Source organism: Bos grunniens, chromosome 21, assembly GCF_055505025.1.
Source record: "Bos grunniens cultivar Pamir isolate PY7600 chromosome 21, Bosgru_T2T1.0, whole genome shotgun sequence".
In the NCBI taxonomy this organism is placed as follows: domain Eukaryota; kingdom Metazoa; phylum Chordata; class Mammalia; order Artiodactyla; family Bovidae; genus Bos; species Bos grunniens.
In genome coordinates, this window is record NC_141185.1 from 47914858 (window position 1) to 47933047 (window position 18190).

The window sequence follows — 18190 nt, forward strand, 5'->3', positions numbered from 1 at the left end:
GCAGACTCCAGGTCCCCACTCCACTCACAGGCCCTGTTTATCTGCCCCCCGATGAACCTCCACAAGGTTTCTCTGTGAGAAAGCAGAGGAGCGGGTTCACTGCAACCCCAGAACGCCAGGTGGTCCTGTGTGGGTGGCAAGAGCTGCTGGTCAAGATCTGGGGTCAGGGCCGTAGCAGATGGGGAGCAGAGGTCCCTGAGACATTAGGACATGGCCTTGGGCACAACTAGGGCTACTGAGTCACAAGGTCCAGCACCTTGGGGATGGAGAACCAGAAGAACTTTGACATTTTACACCCCAAGCAGCCTCTCAGAGGGCATTCTGTCACCAAGAAGCACTCACCCTCGCAGTTTGGTAGCAATCTGCACATCAGTCATTTTCCAGTTAACCCCTGAAAAGAGAAAGACAGAGAGTATTGGGAATTGGTGGCAGCCTGGGGCAGTTCTAGGACCCCCAGGTCTCCAAGATGTGTATCATTTTAGATGGGAACAAGCCAAGCTCTAGGCACATCTTCAGGTTCCCTCTCACTGGGCATCACCTGGCCTGTCTCAGGGGCAGTGTGTGTATATTTGTATTATGAGTAGTAATAATAGTTCCATTTTCACAGGTAAGGAAATTAAGTAACTTCAGCAGAGTCAGACATTCATTCATTTACTAACTGGGCACGGTCTGTGTACAATGACCACTGTGAATTAAAGTATCATTCCTAGACCCACAAGTCTTCCAACTAAGCTATTCTGTCTCTACTGGGTGAGAGTAGGTCATCCTAAACTGGGCAAGTCTCTGGCTTTTAGCTAAAACTTTCGCCTCCTCCTTAACAGATTAGCCCATCTGGACAGAGAGAGCTAGGTGGAAATGGAAAGGTGTAACAGGGCTGGGCTGGCAGAAGTGTAGCATGGATAAGACCAGCTTCCACATACTCATCAAGGCAGCAAGCAAGCACTCCAAGCAGCCAGACGGGCTCCAAGGTTAAGAGAGCCTTGAAGGACAGAGTCGGGCAAACAGTGATGGAGGAAACACATCCCACCTGGCCAGGCTACCCCAGCACCTTAACATCACGCGTCAGGCCTGTGACAGCCTTTCCCTGTTTGCACTCTGTCCAGCTGCCTTCCTCCAGGAGCCAAGCTCTCACTAACAGGCCTGAGTGCCAGTAGATGACAGAGCAGCACAGATGTGGGCTTGAAACCAGGCAGATCTGGACTTCCATTTTGGCTCTGTCGCTTTGGAGCCGTGTGTGCTTGGCCAGTCACTTCCTATCTCTAATCCTTGACAGTAAACCCAGTAATCATGCTGCCCATCTTGTAGGGGAATTAAGACGATCACGGTATGTGTCAGACCCTAACTTAGTGTCTGAAGCACAGCAGTAATGCAATAAATATTCATTTCTTTGTCTTTTCTCTTTCAGCATTTTTCACATTCCATTGTGCATGATAATACTCATGATCCCTCACTTGCACAGAACTCTGGTTTGCAGAGGGCGTTCCCAAATACAGTCTCATGGAATCTTCATAATAAGTTTGAGAGAGAGGCAGGAAAGATACTATTATTCTTAGAGAGGGAAAGGAAATGGAAGCTCAGAGGGATGAAAGACGTAATCTGTCTGAGCTTCTTTTCTTCTCTGTAAAACAGAGACCCAGCTAGAAAATGAAGAGGCCTGGGGTTGAATTTTTTTTTCTTTTCTTTTTTTAAGGCTTGACTTTCTTTCATTTCCAAGTCCTTCTACTATATTATGTTATTATCCCATTGTAGAAATTGGTATATTTATCATAAATTCTTGAGGACAATGGGTATTCCTAATTCACATTTTTATCTTCTCAGTACTTAGTAATGTTAGATGGAAAAAAAGAAGGAAAGAAGAAGGGAAGGAAAAATTTATGAGTTAACAAATGGAGTGAATAACAGTTTAATGTGTTACTAGCTCGCCCTTCAACATCTATAGTTATATATAAATATTTATTGTACAGCTTACCCCCAACGCTAAGCACACTTACAGTCAGTTTTCTCTCTCTGGCCCTGGTTTTCTCACTTATTTACATCAGGGATAAAATGCAATAATGTGTGACATCCCCAGCATCCCCCAATGTGTGTAGACAGAACTGTATCTTTTCCTTTCTCTTGCCAGGTCTGGTTAAAGAGTGTAGGCCTGGAGAGGAGACGTCAAAGAAGGAAGGAGAATTCACGCTTACTGGCCTCCCTTTTGGGGGAAGAATCTGAATAATGGGAAAAATAGAAACAGACCAAAGAGAAGTATGAGAGACTAAGTTTGCTTACATAATATTAATAATAAACTACCAAAGACTGCTCAGTTGGTAAAGAATCCGCCTGCAATGCGGGAGACCTGGGTTTGATCCCTGGGTTGGGAAGATCCCCTGGAGAAGGGAAAGCCAGTATTCTGGCCTAGAGAATTCCATGGGCTGTATAGTCCATGGGGTTGCAAAGAGTAAGACACGACTGAGCGACTTTCACTTTCACACTCACCCAAGACTGAGGGGGGAACAGAGAAGGAGGAGACAATAAAGCTCTGTGTGCAAGGGTAGAAGAGAGTTTAGGAAGCTGGAGAGGAAGAAGGTTCAGAGCAGAGCTACAGGGAAGAAGGGTGATTTTGAAAATGTGGTCATGCAGCTTGAATTAGATCCCATGAAATAGTCTTTGAAATAATATATTTTTTAAGTGGAGCCTGGAGTATACGCCTTTAAACACAATTTCAGTAAGAGACTAGGCTCCATGAGGGTCTGGTATGTACTAGGGTTGCACAGAAAGTGGTTTCTGTCCAGTGCACTTTAAAAGGTTACTGTGAAAGCAGAGAAGAACACATGCGGAAGCGTGCTGCACACCAGTGCCCTGCCCTCCGCATGCTCTCCTGCACAGGCACACACCCACCTCACACCCTCATACCTGCCAAGTCTGTGACAAGGAAGCTGCCGTTCGTCCACAGATAGAGCCAGTGCTGGAAGGTCTGGCATTTCCACACGGCCTCAGAGCTGCTAGGCGCTGCAGGAGCCGCAGCACAGCCCCAGTCCCGGGAGCAGTAGGACTCTAGGGGCTGGCCCAGGTCCTCCTCCAGGGTGGCATAGGGGATGTTGTTGGCAGGCCGGTAGATCAGATACAGTGGGATGATCCTAAGCACAGTGCCACCCTGCGGTGAGCAGGACTGACCGTGCCCCGAGAGCGCCTCCCTCCACCTCAACTCCACACAAAAGGAACACCCTTCCAAAAAGGGAACTCAGCTCTGAGCCTGAAGGGCAGCAAGGACAGGAGTTTCCCAATGCCTTCAGGGTCCTGTCCACCTTCTGAGGTCAGTGGGATGAGAGCTGAACTCTGCTCTGGCCCCAGGAGGCCTCTGTGCCTGAGTGAGGGACTGGGACCCGTAAGTGACAAACAGAAAGGAATACCTCTGAGAGGATTCAGCCAGACTGTCCACGCCCACTAGACCCTGGATGGTTTAGCCTCCCTGTCACCTTCAGAGAGGCCCAGAACCTGCCATGCCTAAACCCCACAATCAGCAAAAACTGGGAGAAGGGGTAGGGAATTCAGGTGGGTGAGAGGAGACTGGAGACCAGAACAGAAGCTTTTCTAAAGTGGGCCATGAATCTTGACGTCTTTGTTTCTAGATTCTATTGAGGAACCATTGAGCTGAGCATGGGGCTAGCTGGGGGCCCATTTGCACATGACCATTACTCAGGGGGTACCCAGCAGGCTGTGAATCATGTCTCTGTGCAGGAGCTCAAGTCAGACTGCATGGCCCCCTCCCTGTGCACTTACTCAGGCACCTCTCCAAAGCCAGGAGCAGCCCGGGCTTCAGCCGCAAAGATTTTGCAGTACTCCCGGCTCATGTTCTGGATCTTGCACCCCTGTGGGTTGAAGAGAACCAACTCTGGTCAGCACAGAAGCGTACCTGCTCTTAGTCACGCCTTGCTCTAAGTGGGAGGCTGTCTGCTAGAGGCTGCAGGGAGGATCCCAGCCCTGGGGAAGATGGGGTTCACTCCTACCCTCCTCCCTCATCTGCACCTCATTTTTCTCATTTGTAAAACAAGAGGCTTTGGACATGTTTTCAAAGTGGTTTACAAACTGTTTGCTAGAGCCCTCGTGATAGGTAGCTGTGCCCCAGGGGCCACACTGCAGAAAGTGGGGCACCCGCCCCACCCACAGTCACCCCCTGTCCCCTCACAAATAAGGCTTCTCTGTACAAGATACAGTTGAGGGAAGTGAAAAAGGTTTCTGGTGAAAAATAGTTTGAAGACTATGGTCCCAACGATGTAGCCTGGACTACATCTCAGGCTCTCCTCAAGGTAAAGCAGAGACTGAGATGGCATCCACCTCCATATGGGGCTTCCCAACAGGACCAGGCTGGGAAGGGGAGGGATGAGAGGGTGGAAGCGGGGGCAGGGGCATGGGACAGTACCTGGATGGTGACGTCATAGTTTCTGCCCAGGAGAGAAGTCTCGCTGCTGGGCCCGAACACAAGCAGGCTGGACACCTTGATGACGCACGTACGGCCTGACTCGAAGATGGGTTCCAGCCCGTAGATGACCTTGGCCTGGGAGGCCTTCCTCAGGCTGCAACCGTGTCCACCCCCTCGAAGTTCCTCACTCACCAAGCGCCCAAAGAGCTTGTCCCCCCAGCAGCCAGAGTCAGCCAGACCCTTAGCGAACACCATGGGGGTCATCTCAATCTCTTCTCCAACTGGAGGGAACAGGAAAAGTGTGAAAAAACTAGAAACTCCCCCTCAGGACATCCCTGGCTGTCCAGGGGTTAAGATTGCGCTTCCAAAGCAGGGGACGTGGGTTCAATCCCTGGTCAGGGAACTAAGATCTCACATGCTGCAGGGAGCAGCCAAACAAATACATAAATACACATTATAGAAGCTCTCCCTGACTGATGCAGAGTCCACAGGGCAGGAAAAGCCTGGAATTGATACACTCACTCTGTCCATTACTGCTCTTTGGGGGTGCACTGTGGGGTCCGTGGTAGACTGTGAGCTCCTGAGGGCAGACCCTGTAGTTATGCAACCCTCGGTCATTCAACAGTGCTTGTGTGTGAGAAAATAAGGGCTCAGCCTGTGTCTGTGGAAGGCATGGGTTTTCTGAGGAAGCAGCTATTAATACAGACTATCAGGATTAGTCTGTTTTAGAATTTGGTGTTTTGATCAAGTGAATAAGTGATTCCATCTCAATTAACAAGTTTGACTGAAAAAAAATGTTTGAGACCAATCCAATAGCAATGAGTACTCCTAGTGCTCAAATTGTGATCACTAAATACCATTTTCCACTAAAGTGAAAGTGAAAGTCACTCAGCTGTGTCGGACTCTGCAACCCCATGGACTATATGGAATTCTCCAAGCCAGAGTACTGAAGTAGGTAGCCTTTCCCTTCTCAAGGGAATCTTCCCAACCTAGGAATCAAAACAGGGTCTCCTGTATTACAGGCAGATTCTTTACCAACTGAGCTATGAGGGAAGCCTATTTTCCACTAAAAGGAACCAGAATTCCCTGAACAAATGGCAGGAAGTGTCTTGGATTGACCAGAAACATCTATGGATCAGAAAGTAAGTGAAGTATCAAAAACAACTGGTTGCTTGTCACAAGAACACATGAGCCAACCTGAAGGGGCTTCCATTGGCCAAAAAAAAAAAGAGAGAGAGAGACAATTTTACTAACAAAAAGAATAACTGCAAAGTACTGAACATTCAAATGTGTTAAAATCCATACTTTCATAATTATAAAAAACAAAAAACCTTCCTCCTGGAAAAAAACAAAAAACCCTTATTGGTGACCTGTGGAAGATGTTACAGCTCTAATTCATTATTCTGAAAGCTTAGCAAGAGGGAAAAGAAAGTAATTTCCATTCATTTTTTTGTTGGACCTATATGTATCAGGATTACCAAATAAACATTTCCTCTTTACTGAAAAATGTTAGCTAGTGAATAAAGAAGAAATGACAGAATTAAAATACTCCATGTTCTAAACCTTAAGGAGATAAAGGATTGAGGTAATAATCAGTGACTGCTAAAACTCCTCGATAATGACAGGAGTTGTATCAGATACAGTTTTAATTCTTTTTTAAACTGTGCCTTGCAGTAAGTGGGAATCCTCGTTCCCCTAACAGTGATTGAAGCCAGGCCTGGCAGTAAAAGAGTCAAGTCCTAACTACTGGATTGCCAGAGAATTCCTGTTTATTTTTTTTAACTTTAAAGGGGATAGATCAGGCAGAAAACATGTGAATAAACTCAGTGATCATTCTTAGTTTTACTAAAACAAACAGATATCATGTGCCTGAAGATTGGAGGCAAAAGGAAACACACAGCTCACCTGTGAAATGTTCCCCCAAATTTGCACCTGAGCACCTCAACCTAATAACCAGTTTAGAGGAAGTCCATCAATGAAGCAACATGTTAAATGGTGATACAATCAACAAAATCCAAAATGGAAGACATTCTACACATCAAGTGACTTCACGAAGTAAATGGTAAGGAGTGAAAACAAGTGAGGGATGAGCAACTATTATACACTTGACAGATTTAAGAGATATGTCAGGGACTTCCCTGGCAGTCCAGTGGCTAAGACTCCATGCTCCCAGTGCAGGGGGCCCAGGTTCAATCCCTGGTCAGGGAACTAGACCCCACAAGCCACAACTAAGACCTGGTACAGCCAAATAAATAAATAAATATTAAATAGGAAAAAAAAGAAGATATGTTAGCCAAAAGCACTGAATGGTTCCTAATTCAAATAAACCAACACTTACAAGACAGGAAAATCTGATTTTATGAGAACAAAGTATTATTTGTTTTTAGGCATAAGGTTATATTTGATATTAACTCTGATTTTATAACTGAACAAAAAGTACTAATTGAATGAATGAATAAAGGAGTGAATGAATGAAGGAATTCATGAAGCTCTAGAAATCTTTCCATCACCAGCTGCCTTCGAAGTCCTAAATCCTTAATGTGTCTTTTGCAGGAGCAACACAAACTCTTCCTCTAATATTTGTGCCTTCAAATTGTTTGTCAAACTTCAGGGTGTATGACAATCACCAGGGTGTCTACTGACATGCAATCACGTTAGGTCCTTCCCCAGACTGTGATTAAGAGTGTCTGCAGCAGGGCTCAGGTACTGCATTTTTAGCAGGCTCCCCATGTGGGTCTCATGCAGGAATTCACAGACTCCTAAGAGAAACTCCAGGGAGGAAACCGGTAGGGAGAAGTACCCTGGTAGCCAGTCCTGCTCTCGATCAAGGGCTCTGATCAGGGGAGAGGGCACAGGCTGAGTGAACTCCTTGTGGGATGGCCCTCTAGCCCTTCCTCCCCCCTCAACTTCTGAAACAGCTGTCCCCCTCCACCTCCTCCACAAGCCACATGCTAAACTAGGAGGAAAGGGTAGCTGTATGTGGAGATGAATGTGGCATTTGGATCAGATTCCAAGCTTCTCTTGTAGCTCAGTTGGTAAAGAATCTGCCTGCAATGCAGGAGACCCGGGTTGGATTCCTGGGTTGGGAAGATTCCCTGGAGAAAGAAAAGGCAACCCACTCCAGTATTCCTGCCTCGAGAATCCCATGAACAGAGGAGCCTGGGAGGCTACAGTCCATGGGGTCCCAAGAGTCGGACACGACTGAGCATTTAAACCACCACCACCAAGTCTTTAAAGAACCCCTGCAGAGGCAGGCCTAGGGACACAGGCCCATCCATTCCTCCCCGTGAGGGGCACCATACCTTGACCTTCTTCTCTGGAGATGAATCCTGACAGCACTGTGTGGAGAAAAAGCAGAGGAAGTCACTGTCCTCAGGTGGGCATGCCCACAGAGAGCTCTACCTCTGCAAAGATAACTATCCCCGTCCTCCATGGAGCAGAGACCAGGCGGAGGGGGCAGGGTCACACTCACCCTCGGGGCTGAGGCAGAAGTCAGTGGAGGCTGAGCCGTGCTCGTTGTGGATGGTGCATCGATACACGCCACAGTCCACGGGGGACGCCTGCACGATGGCCAGGGCCGCGGGCCCCTCATCCCCGGCACTGCAGAGAGGAGACCCTCCCCCTGAGGCCATCACCATGGCACAGCCCAGGCCAGACTGTGTCCTGAGGGTCCTCAGACCCCACTGTCAGAGGCTTCTGTGGGCACAGGCTCCAGGAGCTCTGGGCAGAGCCAGGCCTGCATCACACAGGCCAGGTTTGCGATCCTGAGTCTCACTGGCTGTGGGACTCTGGGCAAATGACTTAGTATCTCTGAGCCTCAATGTTCTCCTTTTTACGGTGGGAGTACTAGAGTCTCCCTTACAGGGTTACTATGAGGATTAACTGAAGGTGGATCCAAGGTTGGGACGATGCCCCCACGTGATCACTGCTGCCATGTCTTAGGGGGCCAGGTGGGGGTGGCACCCAGCTGGCTTACCTCCTGCCCACCTCGCCCACTGGGCGCTGATCCTTGGCCCACGTCAGGACCGAGTCACTGAGAATGTTGAAGAATTGGCACCAGAGCTTCAGGCTGCCCGAGGCGTCAGGAAACTGCTCCACCCGAATCTTCCGAATCACCTGTGGGGCTGGGAGCAAGGGCACAGTGGGAAGGAGTAAGCCCTCTCCCTGCCATCCTGTGCCCTCTCTGGCCTTGCCCCCGCTTCCCTGGGTGTCATTGGTGCACAGGCTGAGAGAAAACAGGATTCAAGTCTCCTCACACACCCATCACTTCACCCACCCCCGCCACATCTGTGTCTCTGAGGCCTTTGCTCTGACTTCAGAGCACACAGCTTTGCTAGAAAGAACCCGGCCGTGCGCCCCCACTCCAGGCCAGGCAGAGCCTCACAGCTGAGGCCAAAGACAGCAGTCAAGAGAGGACATTCAGCTTGTAGCCTGGGCTCCTAACCCTAGGACCCTGCATTTGAGTCCTGTCTGTACCACTCTGTACTCGTGGGACGAGTCTGCAGAGAGGGGATGATGGTGGTGACAACGATGATGATGATGCTAGAGCTAGGATGCTCTTGAAGCCAGGCCCCAGGCTGAGCCCTTGATTTATTCTATCCCATTTAACCTCATAATGTTATGAAGTTGGTCCTATTATCAGCTCCAAGCCACAGAGCCAGGGCAAAAACTAAGCCTTTCTGATTCTACAGCCTGTGGGATTATTACATGGGAATACCTTTACAGAGGTGCACCAGGTCTCCAGCAGGCAGGTGACCCAGCAGCGTCCTCTCCTGGGAGGCCAGACCTAGTACTCACCTTTCAGCAGGTCTTTGGCCTTCCTGGACTTGGCCAGAGCATCCTGATTGCCTTCCTCCAGGGCCAGCTCAGCATCTAGACTGCCAGCTTTGGGGCTGGGGGCTGGGTCTCCTGCTGCCAACTCCTCCTCTGCCCGCGGCACCTCCAGCATGCCTGCCTTTCTGCCTTGAGTCGGGGAGCGTCTCTCGAGCCCGGGAGTCCCTGGGGACCCAGGTGCAAGGGCCTTCCTGGGCCCCCTGGGGGAGACTGAGGGGCTCTCTCTTTCTTCAGGCTTGGTGCCCTCTCCATCTCCTGCAGCTTTTACCTTTGGGAGAAATCTCTTCCTCCGGGCCCCAAGAGCCAGCTCCTCGGGCGTCGCCGCGGGGAGCGCCTCCCCCGGGGCCTCCTCCTCTGGGGAGGGCTCCTGGGCTCTGCTCTCGGTTGACAGCAGGCCCTGCCCAGGGGCTGCCTGCCCACCACCCTCCTCCCTAAGCAGCCCTCCCATGCTGCTTTCCCGAGAGACCTCCAGGAGGCCAGGCCCCTCAAGGGGAAGCTGTCCCTCACCCTCACTGGATCCTCCTGAGGCCAGCCCAGGGCCCTCCGCCTCACCAACCACGATGGCGGGGACCGAGAGGGGGCTGGGGCCTGGGCGCCGGGCAGCAGCCAAGGCCTGCCGGCCAGCCTCCACCTCGCGGTCCAGGAGGCCGGTGAGACGGCGGGAGGTGCCGGGGCTCAGCAGGAGGGTCTGTGCGCTCTGCACCAAGTTGTTGTTCTCCACGCGCTCCAGGATGCGCCGTGAGGTTCGAGGACTCAGTCCAGCCACTTCTATGGTGGGGGCCAGGGTGGGCAGGGGCGCCGGACCCCCAGCGGCAGCTTCCCCCTGAGACTCCGGGCCCCCTCCACTTGCTTCTGAGCTGGACAGCTTTAGCAGCAGAAGCAAGTAGTTCTTCAGGGAGTCTATGAGGCCGGGGTCACAGGTCCGGGGACCCGAAGTCCTCCCGTCCGCATCTGGCACCTTGGCGCAGGGCCCTTCGCTGTTTGCTACCACAGTTTCTGGAGGCTGACTCTGGCTGGCTGTCCCTGGCCCCAGGTGCAGTGAGGGAGCAGAGCTCAGCAAGGTCTTGTCTTCAGAGGGCGGGAAGGCAGCTGCAGTCCTGGGCTGAGAAGCTGGGGTGCTGGGCAGCCCCTCCTGGGAATGACGAGTCAGGCCAGCCTCAGGAGGAGAGGGCAGGGGGCGCCCCTCAGGGCCTAAGCCCCCTGGAGGACGGCCACCCAGAGCTGCAGGTGGCACTCTTCCCAGCTCTTCCTCCCTCGGACCCTGGAACAGGCCCTCCCTTGGTTTGTCCCTCCCCGGAGCGGACCACTCCAGCCCTCCAGAGCGCTCTCCTCCCACTGGCTCCGAACGGACCTCAGGAGGCAGTTGTGCCCTGGGAGCGAGGCCCCCCACCAGGGGACCCAGCACAGCTTCCTCCTGGTTCCCAGAGGCTGGTTCTGGTGTCTCATCAGATGTGAGCATACAACCCGGTTTGTCTGGGACAGGGAACTCGTCCTGGCTCTGTCCAAAGCCTTCAATAACCCGAGGAGACCTAGGATCCTCCGAAGGTGGGCGTTTGGGGGCTCTGGAGTGTGGGCTGAGACTGGTCATGGACGCCTTCTCTGAATGACCTTTCGTGGTTGAGGGAGTGCTCCCCTCTGACTGTGTCCCCTTTTCTTGCTGTACCCATCCATCTTCCTGGGTCCTCTCTTCTGCCTGCGTCCCCACCCTTCCTTGTGCCATCACGTCCTCCTGGGAATTCCTGTCCGACTCTGATCTCCTACTTCCTTGCATCACAACATCCACTTGTGTCATCCTATCTGCCTGAGTCCACTGGGAGGCTTCTGTTTGGTCTCCCTGCGTCCTCCCGTCCACTTGCATCTTCCTGTCCACCTCTGTATTCTTTTCACCTCCTGTTTTCTGGTCAACAGACATTCTCCTGTCCTCCTGGGTTTCTGCATCCATGGGCTCAATGATGCCCTGACTTCTAGAGGTGCTGTGACCAGCAGAGGCTGGATCAGAGCTGCTGCCGGCCGGTGCAGGAGCTATGGTTGCCTGGGACTCCTGGACCTGGGAACACACGGACAAAAGCAAGAACTTAACTACAGGTGCCTTAGGCTCTCTTTCCAATCTGATGTCCCAGTCTCCTCGGGCCTTAACCACAGCTGCCGTGATGGGAATCCGGCCACTTGGTTTCTCAGGCTTGTTAGGGGTGACAAAATCCCATGCCCACCCACCAAACCCCTGAACCCAGAATCCAGATAAAGTAATATCCAGAATCCAGGTCTAGCTCTGGGCCTTCCCACCTCTCCCTGAAGAAATCCTGCCTTTCCTGATGGACTCTGCTCAAGTACTACCCCTCCCCTCACCCCCACCATTTGGAGGGATGTGTTCTCTCAGGGCTTCTGAGCAATTAACCTTTCCCTCTCCTGTGGCACTGCTGCTCTGGATAGAATGACGGGTGAGGTGGGAGAGTACTGGAGGGTCTCCTTGACAGCTTCGGGGGCAACATCACCATTAATGCTGAGTGAGCGGTAATTACATAACGCTAGTCAGAGAAGGCGTTGGCACCTCACTCCAGTACTCTTGCCTGGAAAATCCCATGGACGGAGGAGCCTGGTGGGCTCCAGTCCATGGGGTCGCAAAGAGACATAACTGAGCGACTTCCCTTTCACTTTTCACTTGCATGCATTGGAGAAGGAAATGGCAACCCACTCCAGTGTTCTTGCCTGGAGAATCCCAGGGACAGGGGAGCCTGGTGGGCTGCCGTCTGTGGGGTCACACAGAGTCGGACATGACTGAAGCGACTTAGCGGCGGCAGCAGCAGTCGTAGAAGATTAAAGTCGTTGTGAATGACAGGTATGCCAGGAGATCCATGAAATGTTACAATGTTACCCTTCTGAACACCCACTATTTGCAAAACATTATGCTAGGCCCCCATTTATTATATAGGTATTACCTCACTCCTCACAACAATATGAAATAGTTATAAGAATTATCTCTATTTTAGAGATAAGAACACTGATGGTCAAAGAAGAATGTAGTTTGTCCATTATCAGACAGTAAACAGTAGGGTTCAGAAGCCAGGAGTGTCTAACTTCAAATCACAAGTTCTTTGCTTTTATACTATTATGTCACACATTTAAATATAATTAAAGGACCTCCTATTTAAACACAGTGGCCTAAACGGTAATTTGCCTCTTCCCTCTTGGATATGCTCAAAACCAACTAAGTAAACAAGAAAAAATAAAGCAAATTCCATTGTTAGTGGAACTTGAGGTTGATAAAACCTATAGTCTCAAAAAAGTATGTGGAGGTAAGGACTGCCAAAAGCAGACAGATGAAACTCTAGGAGGCTGTAAGACTGTAGGATTGTGGAAGACCGGGTGGAAATCCAGCAGAAGACATATAAGGGAGATGTCCAACGGAGTCAGGGAAAGAAAAGTGGAACAGCCTACCGGAGGCAGATCTCAAAAAATATCAACAAAAAACACACTCCTGAAGAAACCTCCTGAAAATTGCTAAGAAAATTGTTTCTGAATATGCAAGGGCTTAAGGATAAGTGTTCCCAGGGTCCTGGAGGAAATTACTGGAGAAGAAACTTTGGTCAACCAAAAAATGATTGGGAAACCACAGCAAAACAACTGATGGTGAACAGTGAATATGCAGTTAACCCTCTGGTTAATCAAGACTAAAACAAAAAAGTTTAGAGTGGGAGATCAGAATGTCAATGCTTATGCCCTGACGATGCAGAAATGATACAACTAGCATAGAAGGGGAAGGAGCAAGAAGATGAGTAGTGTGGGTGCCTTAATTGTATCACTTATACAAGCTAGGAATCAGAGGCATGATTCAAAGCTGAAAACCCAGGTAATAGAAATATAGGATACCTATATATATAAAGATAGCCACTTAGAAATACAACTTTGGGCTAATAGGAGAGAAAAGGAAAAGGAAAAAAGATAGGGAGGAAGTGGAAACACCACTCATTAGAAAGTAAAAGACATTAATTAAACATAAAATTATAGACATATTATATAGAATTTAAATTATGCATTATTACATACAAATATTTCTAAGTATCAGAAGAACCACACACAAAACCATAGTTAGAGGGAACCTGCTATATAGCACAGGGAGCTCAGTTTGGTGCTCCGTGATGACCTAGAAGGATGGGATGGGGGGAGGTTGGGAGGGAGGCTCAAGAGGGAGGAGACATATGTATAACTATAGCTGACTCACGACGTTGTATAGCAGAAATTAACACAACATTGTAAAGCAGTTATATTCCTCCAATTAAAAACAAGAGCAAAGGGAATACATAATGAAAGACTTTATAAATAAACTATATTCAAGTCTAGAATTTAAAGCTACTTTACTGCATATGGAATGCTGTCCCTGGTGGCTCAGACAGTAAAGAATCTGTCTGCAATGCAGAAGACCTGGGTTCGATTCTTAGGTTGGGAAGATCCCCTGGAGAAGGGAATCGCAACCCACTCCAGTATTCTTGCCTGGGAAACCCCATGGACAGGGGAGCCTGGCAGGCTACAATCCATGAAGTCACAAAGAGATGGACACTTTCAAGTGATCGACTAACACTTTCACTTCCACATGGGATGCTGAATGAACAGTATGAATACAAAAAAAACAGAGTTTGGAGAATATTAGGAGCCATCAAATATTAAGTCCAACTGAAGAATGTTAGTATCTTTTTACTTCTGATATTCTGGGACTAGGAAATATTAATATGGACATGAGAGCTTTAAATTTACAAAGAAAATGCTGATGTTGCACACATGGCTCATGTGAACAGAACTTTTTAATTTTTTTGGCCTTGCCTTGCAGCATGTGAGATCTTAGTTTCTGGACTAGGAATCGAACCTGCACCCGTTGCAGTGGAAGCAGTGTCTTAACTCCTGGACAGCCAGGGAAGTCCCATGAATGGAACTGCTGATTAAAGCTATCTTCACTCCCCCTCACCCCTAAACTGATCAGTCCTACAGAACCTACAGCTTCACTATCTCAATATCCATTCCCTTCTGTCTCCACAGCCAAGAGCCTAATCTAAGCTGCCAACAATTCTGTCTTGCCTAAGCCTCTTAATTGGTGTCTCTGACTCTAGTCTTTGCCTCTACAAATTTGCAGCCCAACTGATCTTTCCGAAATATAAATCTGATTGTGACACTCCCCTGCTTAAAAGCCTCCCAGTGACTTATCATCATTTACAGGTTAAAGCCTAAAAGCCCCAACCTAATACAGCAAGAAGTTGAAGGATACTCTCTGCCCACCAGGGTGTGAGGAAACAGGCATCAGCACAGCCTCCACAGATAGCAATCTGGCTTTACCTACTTAAACTGAAAATACTCACACTCTTTGACCTCAAAATCCCATTCCTAGGAGTTTGTAGAAATACTTCCATGTTCAAATGGACATACATACAGGGATATTTGTTGCAGTATAGTTTACAATAGCAAAAGACTAGATATGACGCTGGGAAAGATTGAGGGAAGAGAAGGCGACAAGAGAGGATGAGATGGTTGGATGGCATCACTGATTCAATGGACATGAGCTTCAGCAAGCTCCGGGCGATTGTGAAGGACAGGGAAGCCTGACGTGCTGCAGTCCATGGGGTCAAAAAGAGTCAGATGTGACAGTGACTGAACAACTACAAAAACAGCAAGAAATGATCTAACTTACTTCCATATGGGATTAACTCAATGAATTCTGGTACATCCACATCCCAAATAAGTAAAATAAATATCCAAATAAAAAAGCAAGGTATTGGGACAGAAAATATCATACACCACCCGTGTGTGGGAAATACAGACACATATACTTGTAAATGCACAGAAAACAGATCTAGAAGGATGCCCAGCATACCAGTTACAGCAACTGACTTCAAGAAGAGGAATGTAGTGGGGGCAGTAGAGAAAGGGTGAAGGTTTAATATTCTCTAAATACTTCTCATACTTTACAAATTTTATACCATGTGCCTATGACACATATTCCACAAAAGCTAATGAAGAATGAAAATGAATAAGTAAACAGGCCTTAGTGTGATCAGTGAGGCCTTTCAGCAGGAGAGCCAGGTCTGTCTCTCCAGGCTCATCTCTTGGGTTCCTCCATCCTATAGCACTGATACCATACTGACTACTGTGCTGTTTTATAACCACTTTGTTTCTTCTCTGCTGGACATTGCTCACCGGTAGGACTCCTTTTCCCTGAAGACTTCCCTCAAGCTTCTTCTCTTCTCTGAAGACTTCTGAGTTCCCTTGTGCTGTGCTGTGCTTAGTCGCTTGGTTGTGTCTGACTCTTTGTGACCCCATGGACTGTAGCCCACCAGGCTCCTCTGTCCACGGGGATTCCCCAGGCAAGAACACTGGAGTGGGTTGCCATGCCCTCCTCCAAGGGATCTTCCAACCCAGGGATTGAACCCAGGTCTCCCACAGTGCAGGCAGATTCTTTACCATCTGAGCTACCAGGGAAACCCAAGAATACTGGAGAGGGTAGCCTATCCCTTCTCCAGGGACCTTCCTGACCCAGGAATCAAACCAGGGTCTCCTGCATTGTAGGTGGATTCTTTACCAGCTGAGCTACCAGGGAAGCCCTTGGGCTCCCTTCTCCATCCCTAAAAATTTAAGTGGCTTCCTGTCCTATGTACCCATGGCAAATGTACCTAATTCTATCATTGTACCCTCATTCTCTGTGGCAGTTATTTGTTTCGTGCACACGTTTCATCTGCTAATCTTTGAACCCTTCCCTTCCGAAGAGGGCCCAGCTCAGGTCCAGGGTTAGACTTGGTGCACGATAACTATAAAGGTTGATGTCTCTAAACACTGTGGTGTGTGTGTGTGTGTGTCTGCATCTGGAACTGGGTAGAGATCTGAGGAGGAATGTCACGTACTTCTTAAAAATAAAACTTGTGTGAGCTGGGGTGAAACTAGCTGGTTCTCTGGAAGCTTTTTCATCATGAAGAACATTAGCAGTTTTAATTTGCTATCTTGTCTCTCTGTCTTCCCTGTAAATTCTCAGAGATTAAGGAACCAGTTTGATTTACCTTTGCAATGTTCATAGGCCAAGGCACATAGGAGGTTCACAGAAATGAACCACTGAATGACAAATACTATGGCTTGTCACCTTCTGAGAGGGCATGGCCCTGGAGCGCTGGTTTTGGGAAGCAGAATTCAAAGCCAAGGGCTTAACAGGGATGGAGCTGGGCAGTGTCAAGGACCTGGAATCTATTTCTTGATGAAACCCAGACCCAGGGCTCATATCGAGGCTTCGTCATCTTTAAATCTTTGATATAATTTCCAGTGAAACCATGCAGCCCTAAAGATTTCAGGGGGAAGACTTAACCTATATACTGTGAAATGATCACCACAATCAAGCTCCTCTTTCATTCTGAATACAGGTAATTTGTCTCTTTTTTTTTTTTCCCCTTGTGAGACTTGTTAGAGGTTTATCAATATTATCGATCTTCTCAAATAAGATTCTGGTTTATTTTTCCATAGTTTTAGTTTTCAATTTCATTGTTTTTTGCTCTTTTCATTACTGTTTCCTCCCTTCTGATTGCTTTGGGTTAATTTTGTTCTTTCTTTTCTAGTTACTCAATACAAGAGCTCAGAGTTTTGACCTCAGACCTTTCATGTTTCTAAAATAAATATTTAATGCTATAAATGTTCCTCAGTACACTAATTTAGCTGCAGCAAAATTTTGAGATGTTGTATTTTCACTTTTATTCAGTTCAAAATATTTCCCAATTGATTTAAAGGCCTTCCTATTTGACCCATAAAAGTGTGATATTTAAAGTGTTTGGAGACTTTCCTATTATCTTTCCATCACTGATTTCTACTTTTATTTCATTTTTGTCAGAGAACATGCTTTGTATGATTTCAATCATTTTACGTTTGTTAACGTTTATGACCCATCATATGATCTATTATAGTGAAGGTCTTAATGTACCTGAAACTAGTAAGTATTCTGCTGTTGTTACACAGAGTATTCTGTATGGCTATTAGATCCAGTTGGTTGATAAGGCTATTCAACTCTACTCTTTAAAAAAGAAAATTACGTATGTTGTGCTGGGTCTTCATTGTTGCTCCTGGGTTTTCTCTAGTTTAGGAGAGTGGGGGCTACTTTTCATTGAGGTGCATGGGCTTCTCACTGTGGTGTCTTCTCTTGTGAAGTACAGGCTCTAGGCACATGGGCTTCAGTAGTTGTGGTAGACGGGCTTAGTTGCTCTGTGGCATATGAAATCTTCCCGGACCAGGGATTGAACCTGTGTCCCCTGCACTGGCAGGTAGATTCTTAACCACTGTACCACCAGGGAAGTTCCCTGGTTCTTTTCTATTCTTACTGTTTGCTAGTTCAATTCGTTATTGAGAGGAGTTTTTAAATATAGTCTCCAACTATTAATTGTCAATTTGTCTGTTTCTCCCTTTAGTTCTGCCAGCTTTTCTTCATGTATTTTGAAGCTCTGTTGTTAGGGGCAAACTCATTTTCATTTTCTTGAATTGACTCTTTTATCATTACATAATTCATTATTTTTTCCTGGTAATTTTCTTTGCTCTGAAGTTGGCTTTGTCTGGGGGCTTTCCAGTGGTACAGCGGTAAAGAAGCAGCTGCCTGCCAATGCAAGAGAGGCAAAAGATGCAGGTTCAATCCCGGGTTGGGAAGATCCCCTAGAGGAGGGCATGGCAACCCACTCTAGTATTTTTGCCTGGAGAATTCCAGGCAAGCAGGCACACACATGCTTTGTCTGATATTAATATGTGAAAGTCAATGTGTTAGCTAGCTGCTCAGTCGTGTCTGACTCTTTGCCATCCCATGGACTGTACCCCACCGGGCTCCTCTGTTCATGGAATTCTCCGGGCAAGAATACTGAAGTGGGTAGCCACGCCCTTTTCCAGAAGATCTTCCCAACCCAGGGATCCACGCTGGGTCTCCCACATTTTAGGCAGATTCTTTACCATCTGAGC

General features: G+C 48.1%; 1 protein-coding gene across 5 annotated transcripts in view; it reads right to left on the reverse strand.

The window, feature by feature from the left end:
- The window catches only part of ALPK3 (alpha kinase 3), a 58983-nt gene that overhangs the window by 2459 nt on the left and 38334 nt on the right, over positions 1 to 18190 (reverse strand). For all 5 annotated transcript variants that reach the window (XM_086364426.1, XM_086364427.1, XM_086364425.1 and 2 more), the window contains 8 exons: positions 9200 to 11282; positions 8379 to 8526; positions 7875 to 8002; positions 7705 to 7740; positions 4403 to 4683; positions 3763 to 3851; positions 2896 to 3119; positions 343 to 391 (listed from right to left, as the gene is read on the reverse strand). In XM_086364426.1, coding sequence (XP_086220552.1) covers positions 343 to 391; positions 2896 to 3119; positions 3763 to 3851; positions 4403 to 4683; positions 7705 to 7740; positions 7875 to 8002; positions 8379 to 8526; positions 9200 to 11282 — 3038 coding nt within the window. The remainder of the gene's footprint in view (positions 1 to 342; positions 392 to 2895; positions 3120 to 3762; positions 3852 to 4402; positions 4684 to 7704; positions 7741 to 7874; positions 8003 to 8378; positions 8527 to 9199; positions 11283 to 18190) is intronic.